The 21809-nt window shown below is 32.5% G+C and overlaps 5 protein-coding genes across 7 annotated transcripts; 3 read left to right on the top strand and 2 right to left on the bottom strand.

The window, feature by feature from the left end:
* Positions 1-2327: 2327 nt before the first annotated feature.
* On the top strand, positions 2328-6989 carry LOC123723456 (RING finger and SPRY domain-containing protein 1-like; the record flags this gene model as incomplete). The annotated part of the gene is made up of 6 exons (XM_045686096.1): positions 2328-2675; positions 3070-3254; positions 5274-5451; positions 5531-5641; positions 5976-6201; positions 6775-6989. Coding segments are annotated over exons 2-6 (864 nt in total), but the record flags the coding sequence as incomplete, so codon positions are not given.
* On the top strand, positions 6977-8557 carry LOC123723477 (RING finger and SPRY domain-containing protein 1-like). 2 transcript variants are annotated; one of them, XM_045686203.1, is made up of 5 exons: positions 6977-7025; positions 7332-7546; positions 7720-7870; positions 7940-8061; positions 8395-8557. In XM_045686203.1, the coding sequence occupies exons 1-5, from the start codon at positions 6990-6992 to the stop codon at positions 8468-8470; spliced, it is 600 nt and encodes a 199-aa protein (XP_045542159.1). In that variant the 5' UTR covers positions 6977-6989; the 3' UTR covers positions 8471-8557. The 2 variants fall into 2 exon arrangements, with proteins under 2 accessions (XP_045542159.1, XP_045542158.1); XM_045686202.1 differs by having other exon boundaries at positions 7720-8061.
* Positions 8558-12388: 3831 nt separating this feature from the next.
* Positions 12389-13932, bottom strand: LOC106719949 (GATA zinc finger domain-containing protein 1). The gene is made up of 3 exons (XM_014514440.2): positions 13555-13932; positions 12755-12941; positions 12389-12686 (listed from the first exon to the last, which is right to left on the bottom strand). The coding sequence occupies exons 1-3, from the start codon at positions 13714-13716 to the stop codon at positions 12511-12513; spliced, it is 525 nt and encodes a 174-aa protein (XP_014369926.2). The 5' UTR covers positions 13717-13932; the 3' UTR covers positions 12389-12510.
* A 932-nt stretch (positions 13933-14864) lies between these two features.
* Positions 14865-15708, bottom strand: LOC106719959 (ubiquinol-cytochrome c reductase iron-sulfur subunit). Its single transcript, XM_014514453.2, has one exon. It carries the CDS (start codon positions 15681-15683, stop codon positions 14865-14867), a length of 819 nt encoding a protein of 272 aa, XP_014369939.2. The 5' UTR covers positions 15684-15708.
* A 748-nt stretch (positions 15709-16456) lies between these two features.
* Positions 16457-21424, top strand: LOC106719944. 2 transcript variants are annotated; one of them, XM_014514435.2, is made up of 5 exons: positions 16457-16560; positions 19226-19460; positions 19715-19858; positions 20698-20829; positions 21328-21424. In XM_014514435.2, the coding sequence occupies exons 2-5, from the start codon at positions 19227-19229 to the stop codon at positions 21409-21411; spliced, it is 594 nt and encodes a 197-aa protein (XP_014369921.2). In that variant the 5' UTR covers positions 16457-16560; position 19226; the 3' UTR covers positions 21412-21424. The 2 variants fall into 2 exon arrangements, with proteins under 2 accessions (XP_014369921.2, XP_014369922.2); XM_014514436.2 differs by having other exon boundaries at positions 19223-19460.
* The last annotated feature ends 385 nt before the right edge of the window (positions 21425-21809 follow it).

Raw genomic sequence — 21809 nt, 5'->3', positions numbered from 1 at the left:
CAAATAATTACCAATAAATTAAAATTGCGACTATAATTTGAGATTTAAACTATCCTATCTCTCAAGTTGGATCGAACTGCACATGGTGTGCGAATTTTATTATAATCGGTTAAGTAGTTTAGGAGTCCATTGAGGACAAACATTGTGACACGAGATTTATATATATTAAGATAATCTTACTAGTATTATAAATGCGATGTTTAGAACGGATGAACGTTTGTTTCAAGGTATGAACAGAACGGATGAAATTTGTCATGGATATAAAACATAGTTCGAAAGAATACGTAGGCTACTTAATTAAGTTGATAATGACGATATGTTTTATACAGAGATGTTAGTCTTAGAAACCTATGGTTAGTAAGTTGAAAAATACAGTATGATTCTTAGTGGACGGATCAAAAACTTTATGGAGGTAGAGAATCTCAAGTAAAATATGTTTTTCAATACATCTGAATTTATTTCAATTTTTGTAAAAAAAATCGTAAAAATCAGATTTTCTACTATAATATGCCCATGTATCCAAAATATTGTATTTACATTAGTAGTTTTTTTCGACAACAAGCCTAATTATTACTTGTTGTGGCAAAAAAGGCATACTTACGTTATGCCTTTTTTTAGATTTTTTTATTTTTTATTTCATTTAATTATTTAGGATAGCCAACAAAATAAGTAACATACAGTTATACATCATCCAAAACATAAGTTTTATCGAAGCGTAATCTTAAATACGAGTATATTTCAATGACAGACAAACACAGCATTCATCTAATCAAAGAAAGTACCACAAAAACAAAGCTATAAATAAATTTGTACTTATATACATCTAAGGAGATCATAATCAAGGTACAGTAGTGACAATCAAAGAATTAATTCAGTAACATGTAATGAAATATAAGCAAACAGAATAAAATAAATATTACTTAACCGGTTTTAATGAAACAGTTGCATTAAGTTTTTTCAGAAAAGATGACACTAAATCAGAAAAAAATGTGTATTCCCGATAACTTATTAATCGTTTCATTAAATTCACATGAAATTGTATTGATAGATTTATTTAGGTTTTTCGATTTACTCGGATAAGAACAAAATAAAATAAAAACCTTCGACATGCTGTAATTATTTTTTACAGAAACTTGTTTTCTACAAACTATAGTAAGAAGCGCGCTAATACTTGTAGAATAAAACATAAAAAAAACATTTGCCTTGCTCATCTATTCTTTTTCATGTATAAAAATCGAATTGAAATAGTTAAGGGCAACAATTTCTTCTAATTTTCATACAAAATGTATGTAAATGGAAAGTATACAGGAACGTAAAAAGCAAAATTACAAACGTTTTTATTAAAATAATACGTGTTACATAAATAAAAATGTCGACAAATAAAGTGTTACTTGGTTACAGATGTTTTATAATTTTATATTATGGTTAAACAAGGATATCTGGCCCGGTAAGAGAGGCGCTGCTGTCGCGGTTAGTCATTTGGCAATCTGTCGGTTCTTGCCTTCTTTTGGTAGCTGCACTCTTCGTGTGCCGCCAACTGTGTATCTACGTCATCATCTCACCATCTCCCTGGCCTTTTCCCACGGGGTCGGTACACAAGGTTTTATGAACCTTAAAATTTTGGCTTGAGTTTTTACGCACGACCGCCGGTCTGTCGCCAACCCTACTTGGGAGGATTTTCTTAAAATTAAATATAACATCTAACAAATGATTCAAAATACAGAAAAAATAAAAATGAATAAGTAAACATTATAAATAGAAAAACATTAAGCTCTTGTCGCTGTGCTTGTTGTATACTACAGTGGTACTGTTTTGTTTACCACCTCTATATTCCTATGTGTCTATGTACTCGTAAACAATTACAACTACATATATATGAACGAAAATGGATCCACGGATCAAAGTTAAGAAAGTAAGATTTATTAAAACTTAATCGAAATTACTGCGGCCTCGGGGTTGCGTCCAGCCTTTTTGGACATCTTGTGAAACATTTTTAACATTAATATCTTCTCTTTGACATTTATTCATTTTGGCGTTGTTTTACATCTTAAAAGAGTATGTAACTACTTCGTAGTAAGAGTCGGAACTTGTATTGAACTCAGATAAAGAATACTCGGTCCTAGAATACCTACTAAATAAAGTTAATAAACAAAAAATATGTAAATTAACATTTATAAATTATTTTAGTTGGCACCCGAAAATAAGACATGGCTTAAAGGCCTCTTTACCAGGCAATAAAGTCTTCAATAAATCAATATGAACGAAACCATAAACAAGGAAATAGGGCTGGGTGCAGGGCAGAGAGTTTAAAAAAGACAGTGGCAGGGGGGGGACAGGTCGCTGGGTAGCTGTTTGAAAATGACATGACAGCGATTGCTTCGTTAAAGTTCCTCCAGCGCAAAAATACGTTAAAGTTATACTGTAGGTCTAAACATCACTATTATAAATTCATACACAGTTCCAACACCGTTATCAATTGCTACCGCCAGTGCCAACATGCCAAAACAAATACACACAAAATATCACGCCATAAAGCCTGTCCAGTGGAATCTAGAAGTCAGTGGGAAGGGCGGAAGAGGCCAGGAAGGGGTAAGGGGTAACTTTTAAATTTGAACAGCCTAAGCAAAAAGCCAGTGTCATTGCAAGGTGCAACCAATCAATAGGAACGAGTAAAGGCAAGATAATTTTAGTTTCACTGCCATTTTGTTAAAAAATTGATAAATAGTCAGTTTTATTTATATACGAATGAACGAGATAGATATTGCATTTAAGTAATTTAAAAATTAACAACAATTTGGTACTCTATACCTTAATGGACATTTTTTAAACTAGAATATACCATAGGAATAAATCAATACTTTTCAAAATGTAATACATAGTGTAGTGTTAATTTGCGATTCTGTATTTAGTCTAATGGAGTCCTTATTCAATATTGCTAATTCTAAGTATACCAGTTGTGATAGATTTTTGAAAACAAGTAAAAATATCATTATCCTAGTAAAAGAATGTGCTTGTGTTGCATGATGAAATGCACTTAAAATATTTGTTGAATATAAAATCTCCTTACAGGTGAACTGGTAAGGCACATTAATCAATAGAAGAATCAATACATTTTACAATATGGAAGGTGCAGTGGGCCACTTAAACGACCATGATTATCTACATATATCAAGACCAAGTGGAATTTGGGCACCACAAAGCATAACCCATATAGTTTTGCAAATATTACAAAAACTAAGACCAAGAAATACAGTGTAAGTATTGTATATCCATAATTATGCTTATTAACAATAGATGAGTAATATAATTAGATGTTTATGTATGGATTGATTAAGTTTTTTATATTTTATGTGAAAAGAGAGTAAACAATCAACAGGTTGCTTTATGTCAAATTAACACCATTGTGATGTACATCTCAACAGCAGAGTGACTGCAGATGTGTTGCTAGCAATTTAACAAAACAATTCACTCTGTTCATAAAACATCCTCAGTTTTGTTGGCTATATTGCATGCACATCAATACATAGTATAAAACAAAGTCGCTTTCGCTGTATGTCCGTATGTATGCTTAGATCTTTAAAACTACGCAACGGATTTTGACGCGGTTTTTTTTAATAGATAGAGTGATTCTTAAGGAAGGTTTGTATGTATAATAAATGCATAATATAGTAGAGAAACACTGATAAATTTAAAGTTTTCTAATGTGATGTCGTCAATAAGCACGTTTTTTTGCGCTTATATTGCAAACGCTGGCTGAACCCTACGAGATAGACCAAAATAATGTACTACAGTATTGTTCACCTTAAAAAGTTCAACAAAAAAGTCCGCGATGGTATATGTCTATCTCTTAGGGATAACCCAGCATAACCATTTTTATTCTTTTACGAAGTGATTTTAAACAATACAGCATTAATCCTTATCCATTTAAGTACCTTAAATAAATTGTGCATTTATTCTGTAGTAGGTATATTTTGCATTGCACCCGTGCGAAGCCGGGGCGGGTCGCTAGTAATTTAATAAAATGTGTTTATACTCATCGGTGTAATAGGGTATACCTGTAGAGTGTCGGTGGCTAAGAGGTATAAGAGTGTCAGCGGCTGTGTTGTAAAAGCTCTTGACTTGTATTTCGAAATTGTGGGTTTGAATCCCGCCATGTACCAATGTGTTTTTTGACTTACATAGTTACATTTATACAATGTTCTTACGATGAAGGTAAACATAGTAATGCAACCTGCACATACAACAGAATCCGATTATTATGACTCCGCCTATATTAACCAACCAATTATTATGATGTACAATTTTTTTTTTTTTTTTTCAATTACACTACGAAGTTTGGTTTTCATATAATATCTTATAAGAAAAGTCGGACATTATGACTTCTGAAAGTGACATGTCGCTTATTATGACCCATTTCTAATAAATTATGTCGGGTTATAATGGCTGACATAATTCTTTATACATTCCGTAATGTTTGTTGATTCCCAATGACGTTCGGCATGTGGCTCTTTTTTGTTTTGAATCTTAGTGAATAATCGACACTTGAAGTTCATTTGTTGTTTGTATTTATCATTGTATGTACAGTGAAAATAATGTCATCTAAATGCCTTAGAGCATTTATGATTGAGGAGAAAGGTCCAATAATATAATATAGTAATAAATGGACAACCCAACTCATCTCTTGCAAAGGAATTTGGCGTCGGTCATTTGACAATCTCAATTTTTATTAATCTCATTTTTATAAAACGGTTTTTTTTTTTAAACGCTTTGACATCTGCTTATTATGTCGTGTTTGTCAATTCCTTTTGATGTAATTAACGGATTCTACTGTATCTGCTAAGAAATTCAAAGATATGTGTGTAGTCAAACAAACCACACTGGATAGTTGACTATGGCTTAGTCTTCCCTAACTTTGGGTAGGTTCTGACCTCCTGCTGGGGACTTACAGTGAGCTGTTGATGACTCATTGCTAAAATAGTGAAGTAACAGTGGCTCATAGACATGTACAATAAGATGAAAAGCTAAATTCAGTGGAAAATGTCAACAATGACCTGTAGTTATGAACTGCTGTAGTAGTCTTGCAACATTACATTACCCAAATAACATATTTACCCTTAACTTATTCAAGCAATATGATTTTTAATTTTTGTGAATAAGTTTTTAATAGTTTTGTCAGTTATCAAAAAAAATTAAAAAGGTATGAATTTTTTCATATGTTATACTATAAAATAGTTATTTTTTTGTTTATGTTGTTTGTCACTTATTGATTGTAGGACATTTCAATTCAATCTAATGCTGAAGTTCATTGCCCACATTTCTCAACATGAAACAAACTGGCTGGCCGTAGTCAGCAGTATGATGGAGAACATGCCTATTGATTCTTATACGATTACTGCGATCGTAATTATAATGCGCGCTATACCGAGTCCAAATGTAACTACAGTTAACATGGTAAGATATTGTAATATATATTAAAATAATATATCATTTTTGCTCAGACAAAAGGTTATATAAAATGAAACAATTTCAGTTACTGCACGAGCAACACCATTTGTCCGCGCACCGCGCTGTGGCGCCCTACCTTTGTATTCGAAGAGAGAACAACATCTGCGTTGTTCTCAACTGCTTAGTGGAGAAGTTGGTTGGTGTTCAATGTACGGACATATTCACGGATAATGTTTGCAGCTACTTATGTCATATCTTTGTAAGTATTTAATAATGTATTTATAATTACAACATTAAAAGCAATAGGCAAATACAAATTATTTTTAGTAGATGGATTAAAAGCTTTGTGGAAGTAGAGGTCCTCAATTGCAATCGTTTAAGCCCAAAGTATGTTCCGCGTTTTTCAATAGATCTAGTTATTTCATATTATCCTCCATCTATGAGTAAGAAAAGGTAGTGAACAAATGAATAAGCAATACAAGCTACTGAATATGTATGTAAAAATTAATGATAATCATTTTCTTTTATAGATAAATAGTAGAAATCATAATGATCTGGAGTTACAAATGAGAGCTTTACTTGCACTTGAAAAATTTGCTGTCACCAATGATAATAAGGCAAAGATATTGGAAAAACTTGCACAAATAAACAAAAATCATTTAACTAATTTGGAGATGTTCCTTGCGGATACTGCTAACGAATATTCAGTTCGCCGTGAAATTGGATATTGCGCCAGATGGGCGCTGGATAATATTTGTAAGATCTAAATCTAACTTTTTATATGTATAAATCTTTAGTTTGCATGTTTGCACAGGCATCGCCAAATATGTGCTTAGAAAAATGGAAAAAAAAAGAATTTTTACTACTAGCATATAAAACTAACCTAGATCATTGACTGACAATGCCCTTGCATTTATATTAAGTCAGTTATTTCACAGTTAACAAGTAATTATTACTCTTTAATGAGGAAATCTTCTAATACATAAAATAGACGATATTTAATGATAAATAAGGCCAACTTCTTATTTAAATTTGTTGTAACCTTTCCTCTTAAACTTAACTTGTGGCAATTCTATACGTAAATTAAAGCTAATCAAAAGTAATTGCATATAAAGTACTTCAAACCAACAAAAAGAATCTCAGTACTCAGTTTCATCACACAACGCTTTGCACAGTATGTTTTAGGAATGCATATAAAAGAAATGTACATATTAAATTTATTTTTTTCATGTATTTATATATGCATGCATGTTTGTTTTAATTAGTTGTTTAATATTTTAAATAACCACGTTTATAAAAGTAATTTATAAGATTTTGTCATATTTGCAGTTCCGAAACCAGGCAGACAATTGTCCTATGATACAGTGGACATAACAACTATAAATGGTATGCTTAAAAATGATAGTGGAAATATCTATCTGAAGTATTCACCAGATCTTATGGAAATTAGGAATGATACCATATTGTCTCAAACATTACATGGGACCTGTGAGGTGGAGGAAGGAATGTGGTACTACGAGATTACCTTGGTCACCAAGGACTCCATGACAATTGGCTGGGGATGTACCGGCGCTGACACGGTTACTATGACTTCTATTTTAAAAACTACCTAAACCCAGCTTGTTTTGCAATGAGAAAGTTTAAATGAATATAATATAAAATTAATCGCATAGTGCAAGTTCAACTCTCGATTATCCAGGTTCGACTGTAGATATAGGGACGCAATAAAAAAATATATGTTCTTCCTGACTAACTTCTACATCTGTGCCAAATTTCATCAAGATCCGTTAGCAGTTCATCCATCCATTTAAACTATCGCATTTATAATATTAAGATATAATAACCGACTAATTTTTGACTCGTATTTCTCTGGCATTATTTTACAGGAAAATAAAGTTGGATATGAAGAATTTTCGATAGGTTATGAAGGCAAAAATAAGTTATTATGGTATTATAGAGCACCACATGAGATGGGTCTGGGAAGGTGGAGGAAGGGTGACGTGTTAGGTTGCCTTCTCGACATTAATAACAAGACGATCAATTTCTTTCTGAATGGGAGACAGTCCATGATTATTTACCCCGATTTCTTTTCTCCTACAAGGTGAGACTCTTGTTAATATGTATCCTTATATAACATACTTGTAGGTATTTGGTTTATCTGTTTTAAATAAACAACATGTCACTTTGTAGTGAAGCTACGATTTGGATTAACGGAATAACATTTCCTTAAAAATTGTAAGACTTCAAAGACACATGTCGATTTGTTTGTTTCAGGCCACCAAAGAAATTCTTCCCGGCGATTACAATGCCACCCTTCCAGCAGTGCATCGTGAACTTGGGCCAGAAACCTTTCCGCACCGCGCCGGAGGGTGTACAATTCTCCGCGCTCAGTTCTGTCGGTCAACTCACTCCGCAGCAGAGGATGGTAATTATCTATATTCATTCAACATTCCTGACAATTTGCAGCAACAAATTGATTGTTTTTTGTTGTCAGATTTACGGAATGCCGCGCAGCGCGATGCAAGAACGGCAAGCGTCGTTCAATGCGAGCGAGGACGCGTGCGACATTTGCTGCGACCGCGCCGTCGACGTCACGCTGCATCCCTGCGGACATCGGTGAGTCTCTCTATCTCACTACATCCATCCATCGTACACAAGTTGTTTTGGTTTGTTACATCAGTAACTGAAAGTTTACACATAGCAATAAAAACTATCAAATATGCTTGGGTTCTTATGTTGGTACACAGTATGTTTGCCAAGTTACATAGTCAAACAACTATTAGAAATTTCCGATTCGTAGACTAATTTTGTATTTTCATAGAAGGCACGAATATACCGTTTTATAACCCATACGCGAATATTGTGGACACAATAAACATAACAATATCCTAGGTTCTCTATGTAATACTCGTAATATGATTTAATCATGGTGTTTTTTATTTGTTTCAGTACACTTTGTCATGAATGCTCAATGAAGCTCAAGACGTGCCCTGTGTGTAGGGCTCCTATCGCTCAAAGGCGTTGAATTTACTTTTCATATTTTTTTTTTACCTCAAACATCAACACAATCTCATATTGAAAGGCTGATACTTATTTTATACATGTTGAATTGTCACTATGACAAATACACTATTACTGAATGCATTTATATAATATATCTTGATATTTTAAAATTATATATATATATATATAATTTTAAACTGTATAACATAGTTTACTAATTAATGAGTCTGTTTTATACTAGTGGTAATAGCAGGCCAATGTTGAATGTGATTTCTTAACCAGTGTGACAAGTAAGGCGAGTGATCTTGTTGAAGTACAGATTTCCAAGTGCCATACCACCAAACTTTTTGATGTGAAACATCTATAGGATCACTTGTAAACCGAATTGTTGGCGTGGCGACGCTTGCCGTGGCGACGGGTCGCCAAGCTATACTGAGATATACATATAATATATATATATATATATATATATATATATATATATATATATTTTATTTTAATAATATTTAATATTATTATTATTATCATTATTATCATTGTCATTGTCATTATCATTATTATTTATTTAATTATAAAATTTAATATTTTATGCACATTACTTGTGCACACATGATGTTTCACATCTGCCAGGCGTCCCATGACGGCTCACAAGTTTTTTTTGTTATATTTACACTGATGAGAATAAAGACATTATTTACTACTTTATATAAATAAAGTAGTAAATATATATATAATTATACATAAATATTTGATATTAATATGTAAAATCCTAAGGATACTAAAAATGCCTATAATTTCATAAGAACCGATCTCAACGTAAGACTGATAATGATTGTGGTTATTTAAACTTATTATTTCATTGTAATTTAAACAAAGTATTCGAAACATAACAATAAGTACAAACATTTCTACCATAAAAATATAGCTTTAAGGAAATTGCTATCTTATCTTTATATACATAAAAGAAAGTTGTGTTAGTTACACTATTTATAACTCAAGAACGGCTGAATCTATTTGACTGAAAATTGGTGGACAGGAAGCTTAGAACCAGGAAACGGACATAGGATATTCTTTACCCCATTTTCTATTTTTTATTCCGCGCGGACGGCGTCGCGGGTAAAAGCTAGTATATATATATAAAAGAAAGTCATGTTAGTTACACTATTTATAACTCGAGATCGGTCGAACTGATTTAGCTGAAAATTAATGGGGAGGTAGCTTAGAACTAGGAGACGGACGTAGGAACTTTTTTATCTTGAGTGCATTTTTTTTTATTCCGCGCGGACGGAGTCGCGGGTAAAAGGTAGTATTATATAAAACCAATGTTACTTATTTAATTGTTTAAGGTAAAAATAATCCAATTAATTATTATATTGATGTAATATAGTTAAGTGTTAATAAATTGTATAACTTTTGATTAATACTTCGATAAACCTTATTTATGACAATTTTACATGTTTACATTTGCTTAATCAGAATAGAAATGGCTAGTTTCATTTGGCTTTAATATTAAAGTTTTCTCTGAATTACTTTTATAGTTAAGTTTTAAAATTAATATTATGATTGTTATACAATATAAATATTATCTGAAGTTGTTTTTCTGTTTAAGTTTTGGAATTTATAGACTGTTTTTTTTTTTTAAATAAAGTTGTTTTTAAAAATATATAGCTTTTATTTCTGTTCCTTGAATAGTTATGTAATACTAGAATTAACTATGTCAATGGAATAGCATCTCGCCCATTTTCATTTAGGAAATTAGTTTAATAACACCTTTTTAAGACCCTTTTCGTCTTCTCATACAGAGTCGGAGGAAGCCAAGGGGGACGTGAGCAATTGACTACGGCCTAATGCTCCCAGGTGTCTTTTCAAAAATCAAACATTTCTATCTGCATATTTATATTACGCATTGATAAATTGTTACTAAATGTTAAGTGAATCAAACTACAATGCACCAGTGAAGTCAAAACCAATTCCAACATCATAGTATTCGTTTTTCTCATGTTTCCATACACAGTTACCAGATAAGTACATTTTAAATACGTGTAAATTTGCGTTATTACAAACTTCACAACTGTCGATTTCTATTGATATATCTTTAAGATAATGACTATAACAATAAATAAATGCAAACTGAACTGAAATTGGACAAACAGACATACTTGATTAACTTTTGTAGGTTATGTTTGAAGTGTAAGTTTTGTTAGTGTTCAATAGATAATGTTTTTCAGTGTCGAAGAAATAAATAGGCAATATATCATCAGTAGGTACTTAAAATAGCTAAGTGTTATAAGTAATAATATTCTTAAGCAAAACGTAATAAAATACCACAAGAACAAAACAAAACAAATCCCGGAGCCAAAGAGTATATAACGAAGCATAAAGCGTCAATGACAGCTGTAGGGATGGACGTTTTTTTCTTTTCTCTTTGCTTCACTGAAGTAAGAAATAAAGAAAGGTAATATAATTTATCCAATGCCTTAATAAATTAAAAAAAAGGTAATTTAAAGGTATATGGTTGGCTTTTACACGCCAGTGTATTTCGCCACTGATAGGGGATGTATGTTGATTTAAAGAACTAGTTGAAGCACCAACGATATTCCGTGGAACACGTCTTTTCCAGATATCTGTGTAATACATATATAAAATAGTGTAGTGTAGTATGACTCTCTAAATTATAAAAATCAAAATCAATGTAATATCTTACATATATGTGTATGTAATGTTACACTAAACAAATAAATAAAAAACATCTGAAGTTATATTTAACCGTAAAATTTCTGTAGTTTGGAACGTAAAGTTCTTCGGCGCGTTATTGATCAGGTCCCACCTAGAGGCGCTATGCGCCGGACTGATAACTATTGATTGGCGACCGTTATAAATATATATCTTAACGTAGGCGATACGTTGTTTACATAGATGACTGATGATTACACTTATTGGATAATTTTTAAAAAACGTTATTATATACTTAAACAAAATAAAAAATCATGCCTACTTGGTGCTTCGTATTTAACACTTATTGCTTAATTATGCTTTCTAGTCGACAACTCTTTTATTAAATTAGCACAACTTTTGTCTTCTCCTTATCGCACATAAGTGATTGTAAATTTTTAAAGGTTAAATTTTGATGCATAACTCTGAACTGTAGACTGGGTGGGTAAACATCAAGAATAAGACGTTAATCTCCCAAATCAACTTTATTAAAATCATCAAAAATAAATTTTACAAAAGAGAAACAAATAAAACTGCTCTTCTGCTGATAGTACATACGTTTTTTCTCAATTTATGATAGGTATATCTTAAGATATTTGAGAATCAAACTGTTAGTCTCCACTCCTTAACACTCATACAAAATCAAATTGTTATTTTTTAAAGATAAATTAATAAAAACTATTAGATATTATATGAATGTTCCAGCAGTGGAAATTAACAGTAACAGCAAACAGTACAATGACATTTTATGACAAGTATAAGAAGTATTTCTTATAAAGAACAAAACATGTAGTCAAGATTAAAAAAAAATGTCATGTCGGTCAGTTAATACATGAGAAATAAATTAAGTCTTAACATTGAGATGACAGAGTAGAAATTTCAAAGTTTAAAACTACACTTAATCTTAACACTTAATGTTTTTGAAACATTTACTAAATTGGTAAGATTCTTAGACATAGAAGAGAATGAGCTTTGGTTAAATATTGGCAACAATTAGTTGTCATCTTAAGCTAAGTTTTTTATAGTAATAACCCCAGCTAACACAAGTAGGAAATAAAATTAATCATTGTGTCAACTAATCTCCTTTAAATTTTAATTAGTCAAGAGAACAATGTTCTAAATTTATAAAATTAAAAAAAAATAACAATTTTATAAAACTATACATAATATTCATCAATTAAATTAAATTGGTAGTTAGAATTAGTTAAATATTAAAATCTAACGCTTGCTGAAATATCTCTAATTTTAAATTAATCACAATAATCACAGAAGGAAAAATAATTATAATAATACTGAATCAACATATTCCATTAATGATGCTGTCGGGGTATTATTACAATCGTACCCACATTAATACAATCCTTCTCCAGCATTGCGCAATGCACATACAAACTCTTCATACAATAGTTCTCCCTCATCATCTTCAGGAACGGGCATGACAAATTCATTGTTCTTGTAGTAATCAGATGGAAGTTGCATGATGAACTTCATAAACTCCAACTTGCATGGTGTATCATCTTCCGAGCCTAGAAAATATTTTATATTAGTAATCAAGTAAAGTAATACATGTTACCATAAGAGATAATTCATTTACCGAAGACATAAGTAGAAGGAAGGAAACCCTGCTCCGGAGGAGGGCTATTTGAAGTTGGCACAAGCCAGGTGACAAAGGCGCTGACTTCATCTTGATAGCGAGTGAGGAAACCTCGGATCTGCGCAAAGTGAATCTGGCCACGCCCATCCTCCATTGACACTATGGCACCTCGACGCATGTGCACGTTCTGTAAAAAAGGAGTTGATTCGAGGCTTTTTTCTTTAGCTATTGACATAAACTCAACAAAATAGATATAATGATATTTTTAATGTGATGGTTGTCATGTGGGAAGGTATTTAGTACCTTATCAATTTGGTAAACGACACATTCGCATTCTGTTTATCCGTCCCTTTGATTCTGAAGGTAGGCACCCATTATGAGTGGAAAACATGGAGCATTATGAAAAATGTAAAAAAAAGTTTGGAGAAATAAAATTTGAAATAGATTTTTTCTAAATTTTTGAAAGCAATTTTAATTCCTCAAATAAAACATTGTATTCTCTATTTTAAAATAGAATTTCGAAAAATTCGTCACACAAAATGGCGGATTTATTTTATGGAATATTTAGGACCTCTTTAATTTTGATATTTCTATAACTTTGAAATCATGAATAGCTTTTAATACAACATAAAAAATAATATTAATGAAATGATAAAAGATAATATAATAAATGTTAGGCGCATTAAGTTTTAAAATAATTTTCTGGATTTTATTTCACAAAATAAGAAAAGGCAAATTCATTGTCTAACACTAGGCATGTCTTTATCGGTGAAATATTAAATAAATGATAGTAGACTTACCCGATAAAATACAGCCTCACTATATTCCCCGGCAGCTGGAGCATGGAGATGTTCGAAGAATATCGGGAGATGGGAGCAATCTTTGCATATTTGGCCGTTTGCACCAATTCGCCAAAGTACGCCGTTAGCGTTATTACAACTCACGCAAGTTGGTTCAGGCATGTTTGATATCTTCCTGTTCTTCTCGCTTTACTTTTACAATAGCTGCTGAATTGAAAAAGCACCTTCGTTCCACAGCAACTCCGCAGCCCGTATCCCGTATAAGTATAATCATAGACAATCTGAAAAATCAATAACTGAGAAATGAGAAACATTAATCAATAGTGTTATTTGATGGGTATGGATTCTAAACTTTTTGCCATAAAAACTAAAACTCATAAACGTCATAAAAACAATTTGTTATTACGCTATACCATAGACGTAGGGTAGGGTGATTTAGACAGACTTTTGTTAAACAATTTAATGCTTGACCACGATCCTATTCTAACTGATGTTAAGTGATAATGTGGTCGAATGTTAAAAAAAATACTCTAGGACTTTTGTTCCTTAGATTTTTAATTATAGTTCTTAGTTCTTAATTTTAAAATAAATGTACTTTGTATCATATTAAGCATAATAAAATAAGGATAAGGAATTTTGTGTCTCAATCCATTAAGCTGGCCGTGTCTAAGACCCTGGTTATGCGAGGAAAGGTATTCCACGCGAAAAAGGTATAGAACTAAAGAATTCAATATTTTTAACGTAAATTAAAATGTGTTTAGTCAGGCAAACATGATATTTGGCGCGCCGTTTGAGAGGCGCTGCTATCGTGGCTAATTCTGTCAGAAAATATGTAAAGCCTACTTAAGCATATAAAACAAAAAATATGACAGAACTTTGTAAATTGTTATGGCAAAAATAAAGATTATTACTATATTATCCTTAGAAAGCACCCCCCTGTAAGCGTCAATAAATCCACGAAGTGTATTTTATCAGTGCCACAAAATCCTATAATCGTACTGTAGCTGTCTTGTCATGTATTTTTTATTTGTAATCAACAAAATAATTACATTTCATGAAATCAATCATTCATATTATCCGTCCTCTATCAAAATATATATATATATATATATATATATATATATATATATATATATATATATATATATATGTATTTTGATATATATATATTTATTGTTTATTATTAACTTTTAACGAAAATGAAAAATCTTTGAAATTTGGCAGGACTGATTGCGTCACAAAGAAATTAACAAATATTTTGGAACAAATTTGTATTAAGGTCAAAAAGGAAACATGTTACAGAATTACTTCTAACCTACTAATAAAAGTGTATCTGTGAGAAACTTGTAAGGTGGAACTACTAAATTGGTAGGCGCTGGTCCTTTACGAGCTCGTCCCACGTTGTCGAAATGACTTCCATGACAAGGACAGTAAAACCCGCCGGCCCAGTCGCCTGAATTCGGTACAGGGACACAACCTAGATGAGTACAAATGCCTATCACCACAAGCCACTGAGGCTTTATTGTACGTTGCTCAGGAGTCTCGGGGTCTTTTAGAGAAGACAAAGGTGTTTGGTCTTCGAGTGCGATGTCAGACTGGGTTCTGTATTTGACGAAAAGTGGCTTCCCTCGCCATTTTACTGAAAGACATTGTCCAGGTGTAACCTTCGATATGTCGAGTTCTATCACAGCCAAAGCGATAACATCAGCGGGAGCCGACATTGAATATATGTAGTAAAGTATATTAGCTTTTGTACCGTAAGCTCCGCACATCAGACCAAAGAATCCGACGACATATGTTATACCAATTTTATGATCTCCGGAGTGCCATTTCGTTTTGTTCACGTCTTTAAATTGATTTTTTCTATCATAATCAAAATTCGGAAATTTGACGTCACGATGTAAATAGTAAGGTTTGATTTTGTGGTAACGTATTTGTGTCCAATTCGTCAGTCCAAACGTAGCGATTTTTGTACTCGTATAGACAGGTTGAAGTTTGTATGTAGATCTTTTACATTTTTCACTTTGAGCCTCTTTATCTAACAAAAAGGTGGGGCTAAGAAAAATTCGATATGGTGTTATCCGTTGTCCAAAACGTACAATGCATTTGTTTGCTATAAAATACATCATAGTTAAAATCAGTTTTACATAGCTTACAAATATATTGTCTGACAGAAATTGATGACATTTAATTTCTTTTAAAATTATTAATGAAGGTTAGACAAGCGATAAACCTACTTACGTCTATATTACTATATTTTATCAAACTAAAAACTTATTAAACATGGTGTTGGTTTGATGATACCATTATTCCTGTATTGTTTTTTTCTACTTTGTTTATGTTGTGGCCGGCCGTAAAAACTTAAACCAAAACTTTAAGATTTATAAAACCTCGTGTGCCGACCCCATGTGAGTGGAAAAGGCCCGGGATATGATAGATCCTTTGAATAGTATTTGCAATCCTACAGGTTAAACGCTGTTTATACTCCTTTTACAGATCTCGTCCACCTAACATATTATCTTGATGCACTGAACTGAATTTTATTACGTACGCTTTGTATTACGTTGTTAAGCTAGGTAGCAGGTATAAATATTTTTTGGTTAATATTCCTATAAGTTTCCATTAAGACATTTTTATCCCTTTCACTGACTGTTTTCGTTGCTTTTTAAAAGGTAACAAATATCTTTATACAAGTGCTCTGGCCGTGCAAACTCACACTAATGTTCATGTATCGTATTTTATTTTATTTTACCAGATATCGTACTCGTATTCTATTACTTAAACATCTCATTAAGTAATCAACGTACTGTCGACTGTGTGGTCATCCGCCGCATATTCGTAACTTCGAATGCTCCGAAGGTTGTGCAACGCAATCTGTGAAAGTTGTATTCGACGGCCGAGGTCCAAGCGTGCTTGTTGTCAGTCAACATATGGACGGGCTGGAGGATTGATATCGCCTAATCCTTACGTCACAATAGTACGACTTTATAAGTGAATTTATTGCAAGTGAGTTACTACTTTTTCTTTTATTCTTTATTCATTTTTAATATTTAATTAAATTTACATTTATAAATGCGAGTGTTAATTACATAAACAATTTTATAATAAACGTAGAAAAAAGTTTGTTAACTTTAAATTATGATCGTATACATTTACAATTACTTCTAATAGCAGTTCCCTATTTTTAACATGTATTTATTTCGTTCTGTTCGCAAATGAAATACAATAAAAATTAATATTATTTTTTTAATTTACATAAAAATATAATTCAACATCTCTTTTGTTCTCTAAGGTTAAGGTAAAGTCTTGCGTTAAAAAATCTTTTTCCAAGGTGTGATAAGATATACGATTATTACATAGATAGAGCGACTGATTCAGACGAAAAATGTGACAGTTCATCACTAATGCCTTATTGTAATAAGAAATATCCGTGATCATTACCTCGACCTACTATGAAGTTAGATCCAACGTCATGAATATTTTTTAAAATGCATAAAATAACACTTGACTACGATCCCTCTATATCTATATCAGCTTATAGAAGACAGGCGTGAGGTGGAAGTAACTCCGTGTTTCGTCTGATGAGTTTGCATTCCGGAGCCTAATTTTAGTCCACTTTCCCATTTCTTTCTCACCTTGGATTTGATGGAGGAGGGGACGCTTAGAAAGGTGCAATATTCTCTTTCTGTGCGTCTCCAACTCCGTCGATCAAAAGTAAGCAACGTATCAGCAAATGCGTATGTCTATGGGCAGCGGTAGCTTCGCCATTTCGACGAATTCTGGTGGCCGCTTGCTCGTTTGTCACCTTATATCATAAAAATCTAAAATAAGACTACTGAATTTATTTGTGTGATACAATACTAACTGCAACATTCAGTCTTTTAATCATAACATTGTCAGTGTCACTAAGGGAGCCCTTTAGCCTATATTTAATATGTGAAATCTATATTACGGATCTCTTATAGCAACCAATTAGCGATTCTGAGTAAGTCAGTAAAAGTTATAAACCAATGAGTGGTAATTAGACACTTAATAAATCATACACGTGTTATTAAAATTCTCGGAAAAAATAGTTAAATAAAAATTCAAAAAGTGTCTAATGACATCATTCCTTAGATTTCACTTCAAATTTTTTTATGTGTTAATCATTAAATGATTTGTCAAGCATTTTTCATAATTGTATAGTAATTGTATGTGAAACCATTAATTTGTAAAAATGTGGTGAAAATGTTTAGGGCGTCTGAATTCATTATTCTAAGATATAATAACTACTTTTGTCTTAAGAAAAATGTACTGTATAAATGCGATATCTTTAATAAATATTCCTTGATTCTGTGGAAAATTAATTTTGTTTTCCATATGAGTATACTACCACTGCGAAATAAAACCACTCGTGAAGAAAGATAGCAACAAAAATAAAGCAAAGAACTAAGAAAACAATTGGGAAACCTTTTATAAAACACATTTTAAAAAAGAAACATGAAACAGGAACACTGATAATAGCAGCAAGAATCAAACTACACATTACTACCAAAGTAATCGCTCCAAGCTTAGTGACATAATTCCCTTTCGTGATAGCGCCATGAAGAGTAAAATATCCCGCTAGCGTCAGAAGAAATGAACTAAGTCCGATTAAGAGTATGATTTTCTTTCTCACACATTCGTTGATTTGTTTGCATACGAAGTTGGATAGAATACTCTGCTCTGCGAGACCATATAGTATAACTCCTGCGAGTCCGATGATACCTGATGCGAGGGCTAATAAGGCGATTAGAAATGTCCCGAGACGCAAACTTAAACAGCCACAACACTTTTGTACTTCAGGGACTTTCAACTTTGCGAATGACTCATCCATGTTATAATTTTTGGTTTAAGCGCATAGTTTATTTTAAACTAATCTGATATTAACTTATCAGCCATGTGTACTGATTTGTAAGACAAATTTTAGTGATCTAAAATGAATAATATTTACATAATGGTAACATCTGTCAAAATAACATCTGTTTATCTATAGACAGACATGGACAACTGACACTGACTCGGTGAAACTAACGTTCTATAAACCTAAGCTAAAAACTCTTTATAGTGGGCATAAGTCAAACTAAATTATAACAGCTCACTAGCGCCGCCCTGTCAACGACAAAATGATCCTCTATGTACTGTTGCTGGCATGTCATATTTTTTTATGCCCAAGTAGGTTTTACATATTTTCTGAGAGAACTATAATAATGAAAACAAACAAACCACACATTTTCACCGACATAATAGATAAGGTTTTTTTTAATCTACTTCTGAAGATATAAAAGTCGTGTCTAGAATCGTCATAAATACCTAACTGTACTTATTCATATCACTTTAAATATTCTTAATATTTACAAACAAGTCGTTCTTTTTGGCCAGCTTCACACACAAACTATGGAGACAAAACCGTTCTCTCAAATATTTGAAAATTCATCCCTCTAAAAAAATTCTTGGTACTCTCGCCTAATAAACGATTGTTACCGGGCATTTTGGGTGTACTTAAACTTGACTAAAATGTCGCCATATCCTTTTGAAAAGTTATGAACATGGCTATACACGTGTAGGGCATAACCAACGGTGGATCCGTACTTATGTGATTTCAGAATCCAATGCTTGACACAATAGCTAATAATATTTAATAATCCAGCAGAATGCTGACAAGGTGTCTTCTCGTTGCGTTTGTCGCGGGTGCGCTGTCTGCTCCAGCGGACGAACCGATTCGAGTCGATCTACCAGTGTACGATGCACCACAACAGTCAAATGCCCAGCTCAGCGAACCCCTCGTACCAGAGAACTATCCAGAATTGAGAATTAATAAAGAATCAATCGTCGACAATTTTCTCTCGCACAAAGACACCACTAAATTAGCACAAAGCAGTCCTCCGGTAAGATATTTTAGTCGTGTATTTGTAACCGTGGCTTTGTATCGTCGCAACTGAGGTATAAAAAAAGATTGTCATTTCTTTAATTATTAAAAAAAAAACAAAGATACGAGTATATATATTAAAATGTTTTATTCCAAATATTTCGAAAGTCACTTATTATATTATATGTCTATTAAATATGTAAATTAGAATAGATTATTTCATAAGGTGCATATCTCTTTTAGGATTATGAATCTTTTTTTTTACAATTTTAGATCGGTTCTGTGAATTACGGAGGTGGTTTGTTTTCGGCTCCAGTGACTACATTAGAAGGCGCATTGCTAGAAACCGAAGGTTTAGGAAGTAAGACTCTCTCGATCAAGGAAAATGTGCAAAATGTTGCAGCTGGTATTTTCCAGGTAACCTTTTATGTAACACCCTTTATACAGTCTTTCTTTAACAAATTCAATAGTTTTTTCGATTTTCCTTTTTTGTAACCAGCCAAATTCATTAAACGTTAGCAATCTCTGGTTTGTCAAAGTTCATGTATTTCAATTTGGCATGATCCTGGTATATTTCTCCTTTTATATCTATACACCGACATATAAATGCTCGTCAGTACAGTAGGCACCTGAGAATTTTAGACTGTCATTATTTTGATCGATGTGTTTTGCTGCAGCGTCTCCTACAGAATCCACATTCATTCTTTTAAATAATATTAGAAGAGATTGTATCAAATTGACTCATACTTAAGATAAATCTTGTGGTGTTGATGAATAAATTAGAATCTAATAAGAACTTGCGTGAAGCACGCATAGTGCTCAGAACGGGTCATTACTACACAATGTACGTGCGAAGTTGCATTGAAGGACTCTCACTTTGAGAACTATACGTTACTTAAAAAGGGATATGCTTGTCAATGTGTGATATACGAAGGGAAACTTTGTAGTTTGTTATCACTCTATAACATATCAAATGTAGACTTCCAAGAGCGTCACCACACGATGGTCTAAACTACTTATAGATCAGGTAGTAGGGAATGGGGAAGTAACAAGTTTTTGATTTATTTATGTCGATCTAGAGGGATAGTAAATATCTTAATCTTTATAAAGTTTTTTATATTTGTAATTCGTATTTTTGTGATCCACCAAGGTTTTCATAAAATGTCTATTGTCTTCACGCACATTCTCATTCGAAAACAAAGAATATGTGTTATGGTAATCGAAAACCATAGATTTGATAAAAAGTTCTATTTCAGCCAAAACCAATAGTGGATACAATAAAAGAAGAGGAAAAATACGGCAATAATGGTGATAAATTTTATAGTGCAGGAAGGGCTATCGTCTCTGGTGCAGAAAATGTTTCAAATTTTGTCAATACGGTTTTGGAGGTAAGTTGACCATAAAACATTGTAAAGTACTCAAACGTCAGCGAAAATTTGTATTAAATCTAAAATGTACAGCACCTCTATCGGTCGTAAAGTACAACAAATCTCATACAAATTTCGTTGAATATATTACGACCCATATCGTAAATATTCGTGCATGCATTATAAATACGAAAGTAACTATTTCTGTCTGTCGTGCTTTAACGTCAAAACTACTGAACCAATTTAAATAAAATTTGGTACACAGTTTAAAGCCTGGGAAGAGAAATAGGCTATTTTTATATTAAAAAAGGATTGAAAGAGGGAGATGAAAAGTTGTGTGGAAGTATCGTCATTTTTTTTAGCTAGAAAGTTATTTTTAGGCCGTTTAAAATATACACTATTCCGCGCGGATGAAGTGGTTGTCAATAATGTATTAATGCAAAAAAATATTTATTGTTTAATTTTCTTTGAAGTTAAGTGACATAACAGGAGAACCTTCTGTGATTTTTTTTATTTCAGGTGCCTGTAAAAGTTTTTAGGGACCTGACTAGAAAAGCGACGGAAAAACTGAATAATTTTGGAGGTAAACTTATTGGTTTATAATTTAAGATTTCAGAACCAAATACATATGTTAATTTAGGAATATTGTACAAATTTTTATTAAAATTTTAGAAAATATACTATGTGATTTTATTTAATACACATCTCACGCCTGTAACCCAGAGGGGTAGGCAGAAATCACAAGCCTCCTTTTGGTGTGGCCAAACGAACCTCCGCAATCCAACTTTTGCCATTTCGGGAGACGGCACGTGACGGGTGGCGAGCGGCGTCTTTTTTCCCGGGAATTCACATATATGTGCAGGTTGCATCACTGTTTTCCTTCACCGTACGAACATCGGATAAATGTTCATATTATGTAAAGCGAAAATCACATTGGTAAATGACGGGTTTGGAACAGAAGATCTGCAGATTTCCAGTCAAGTGGTTAACCCCTGAGCCAC

The sequence above is a fragment of the Papilio machaon genome, chromosome Z (assembly GCF_912999745.1).
Source record: "Papilio machaon chromosome Z, ilPapMach1.1, whole genome shotgun sequence".
Taxonomy (NCBI): Eukaryota; Metazoa; Arthropoda; class Insecta; order Lepidoptera; family Papilionidae; genus Papilio; species Papilio machaon.
This window is presented reverse-complemented; position numbering and strand designations above follow the sequence as displayed.

Excerpts from the sequence above, each read along its gene's own strand:
- LOC123723477 (XM_045686202.1), top strand. The coding sequence starts at position 6,990 with ATGACAATTGGCTGGGGATGTACCGGCGCTGACACG. Across the intron at positions 7,026-7,331 it reads GATGTACCGGCGCTGACACG|GAAAATAAAGTTGGATATGA; the intron begins GTTACTATGACT and ends ATTATTTTACAG. Across the intron at positions 8,062-8,394 it reads CTGCATCCCTGCGGACATCG|TACACTTTGTCATGAATGCT; the intron begins GTGAGTCTCTCT and ends TATTTGTTTCAG.
- LOC106719949 (XM_014514440.2), bottom strand. The coding sequence starts at position 13,716 with ATGCCTGAACCAACTTGCGTGAGTTGTAATAACGCTAACGGCGTACTT. Across the intron at positions 12,942-13,554 it reads GTGAGGCTGTATTTTATCGG|AACGTGCACATGCGTCGAGG; the intron begins GTAAGTCTACTA and ends CCTTTTTTACAG. Across the intron at positions 12,687-12,754 it reads TCCTTCTACTTATGTCTTCG|GCTCGGAAGATGATACACCA; the intron begins GTAAATGAATTA and ends AATATTTTCTAG.
- LOC106719959 (XM_014514453.2), bottom strand. The coding sequence starts at position 15,683 with ATGATGTATTTTATAGCAAACAAATGCATTGTACGTTTTGGACAACGG.
- LOC106719944 (XM_014514435.2), top strand. The coding sequence starts at position 19,227 with ATGCTGACAAGGTGTCTTCTCGTTGCGTTTGTCGCGGGTGCGCTGTCT. Across the intron at positions 19,859-20,697 it reads TTGCAGCTGGTATTTTCCAG|CCAAAACCAATAGTGGATAC; the intron begins GTAACCTTTTAT and ends GTTCTATTTCAG. Across the intron at positions 20,830-21,327 it reads TTGTCAATACGGTTTTGGAG|GTGCCTGTAAAAGTTTTTAG; the intron begins GTAAGTTGACCA and ends TTTTTATTTCAG.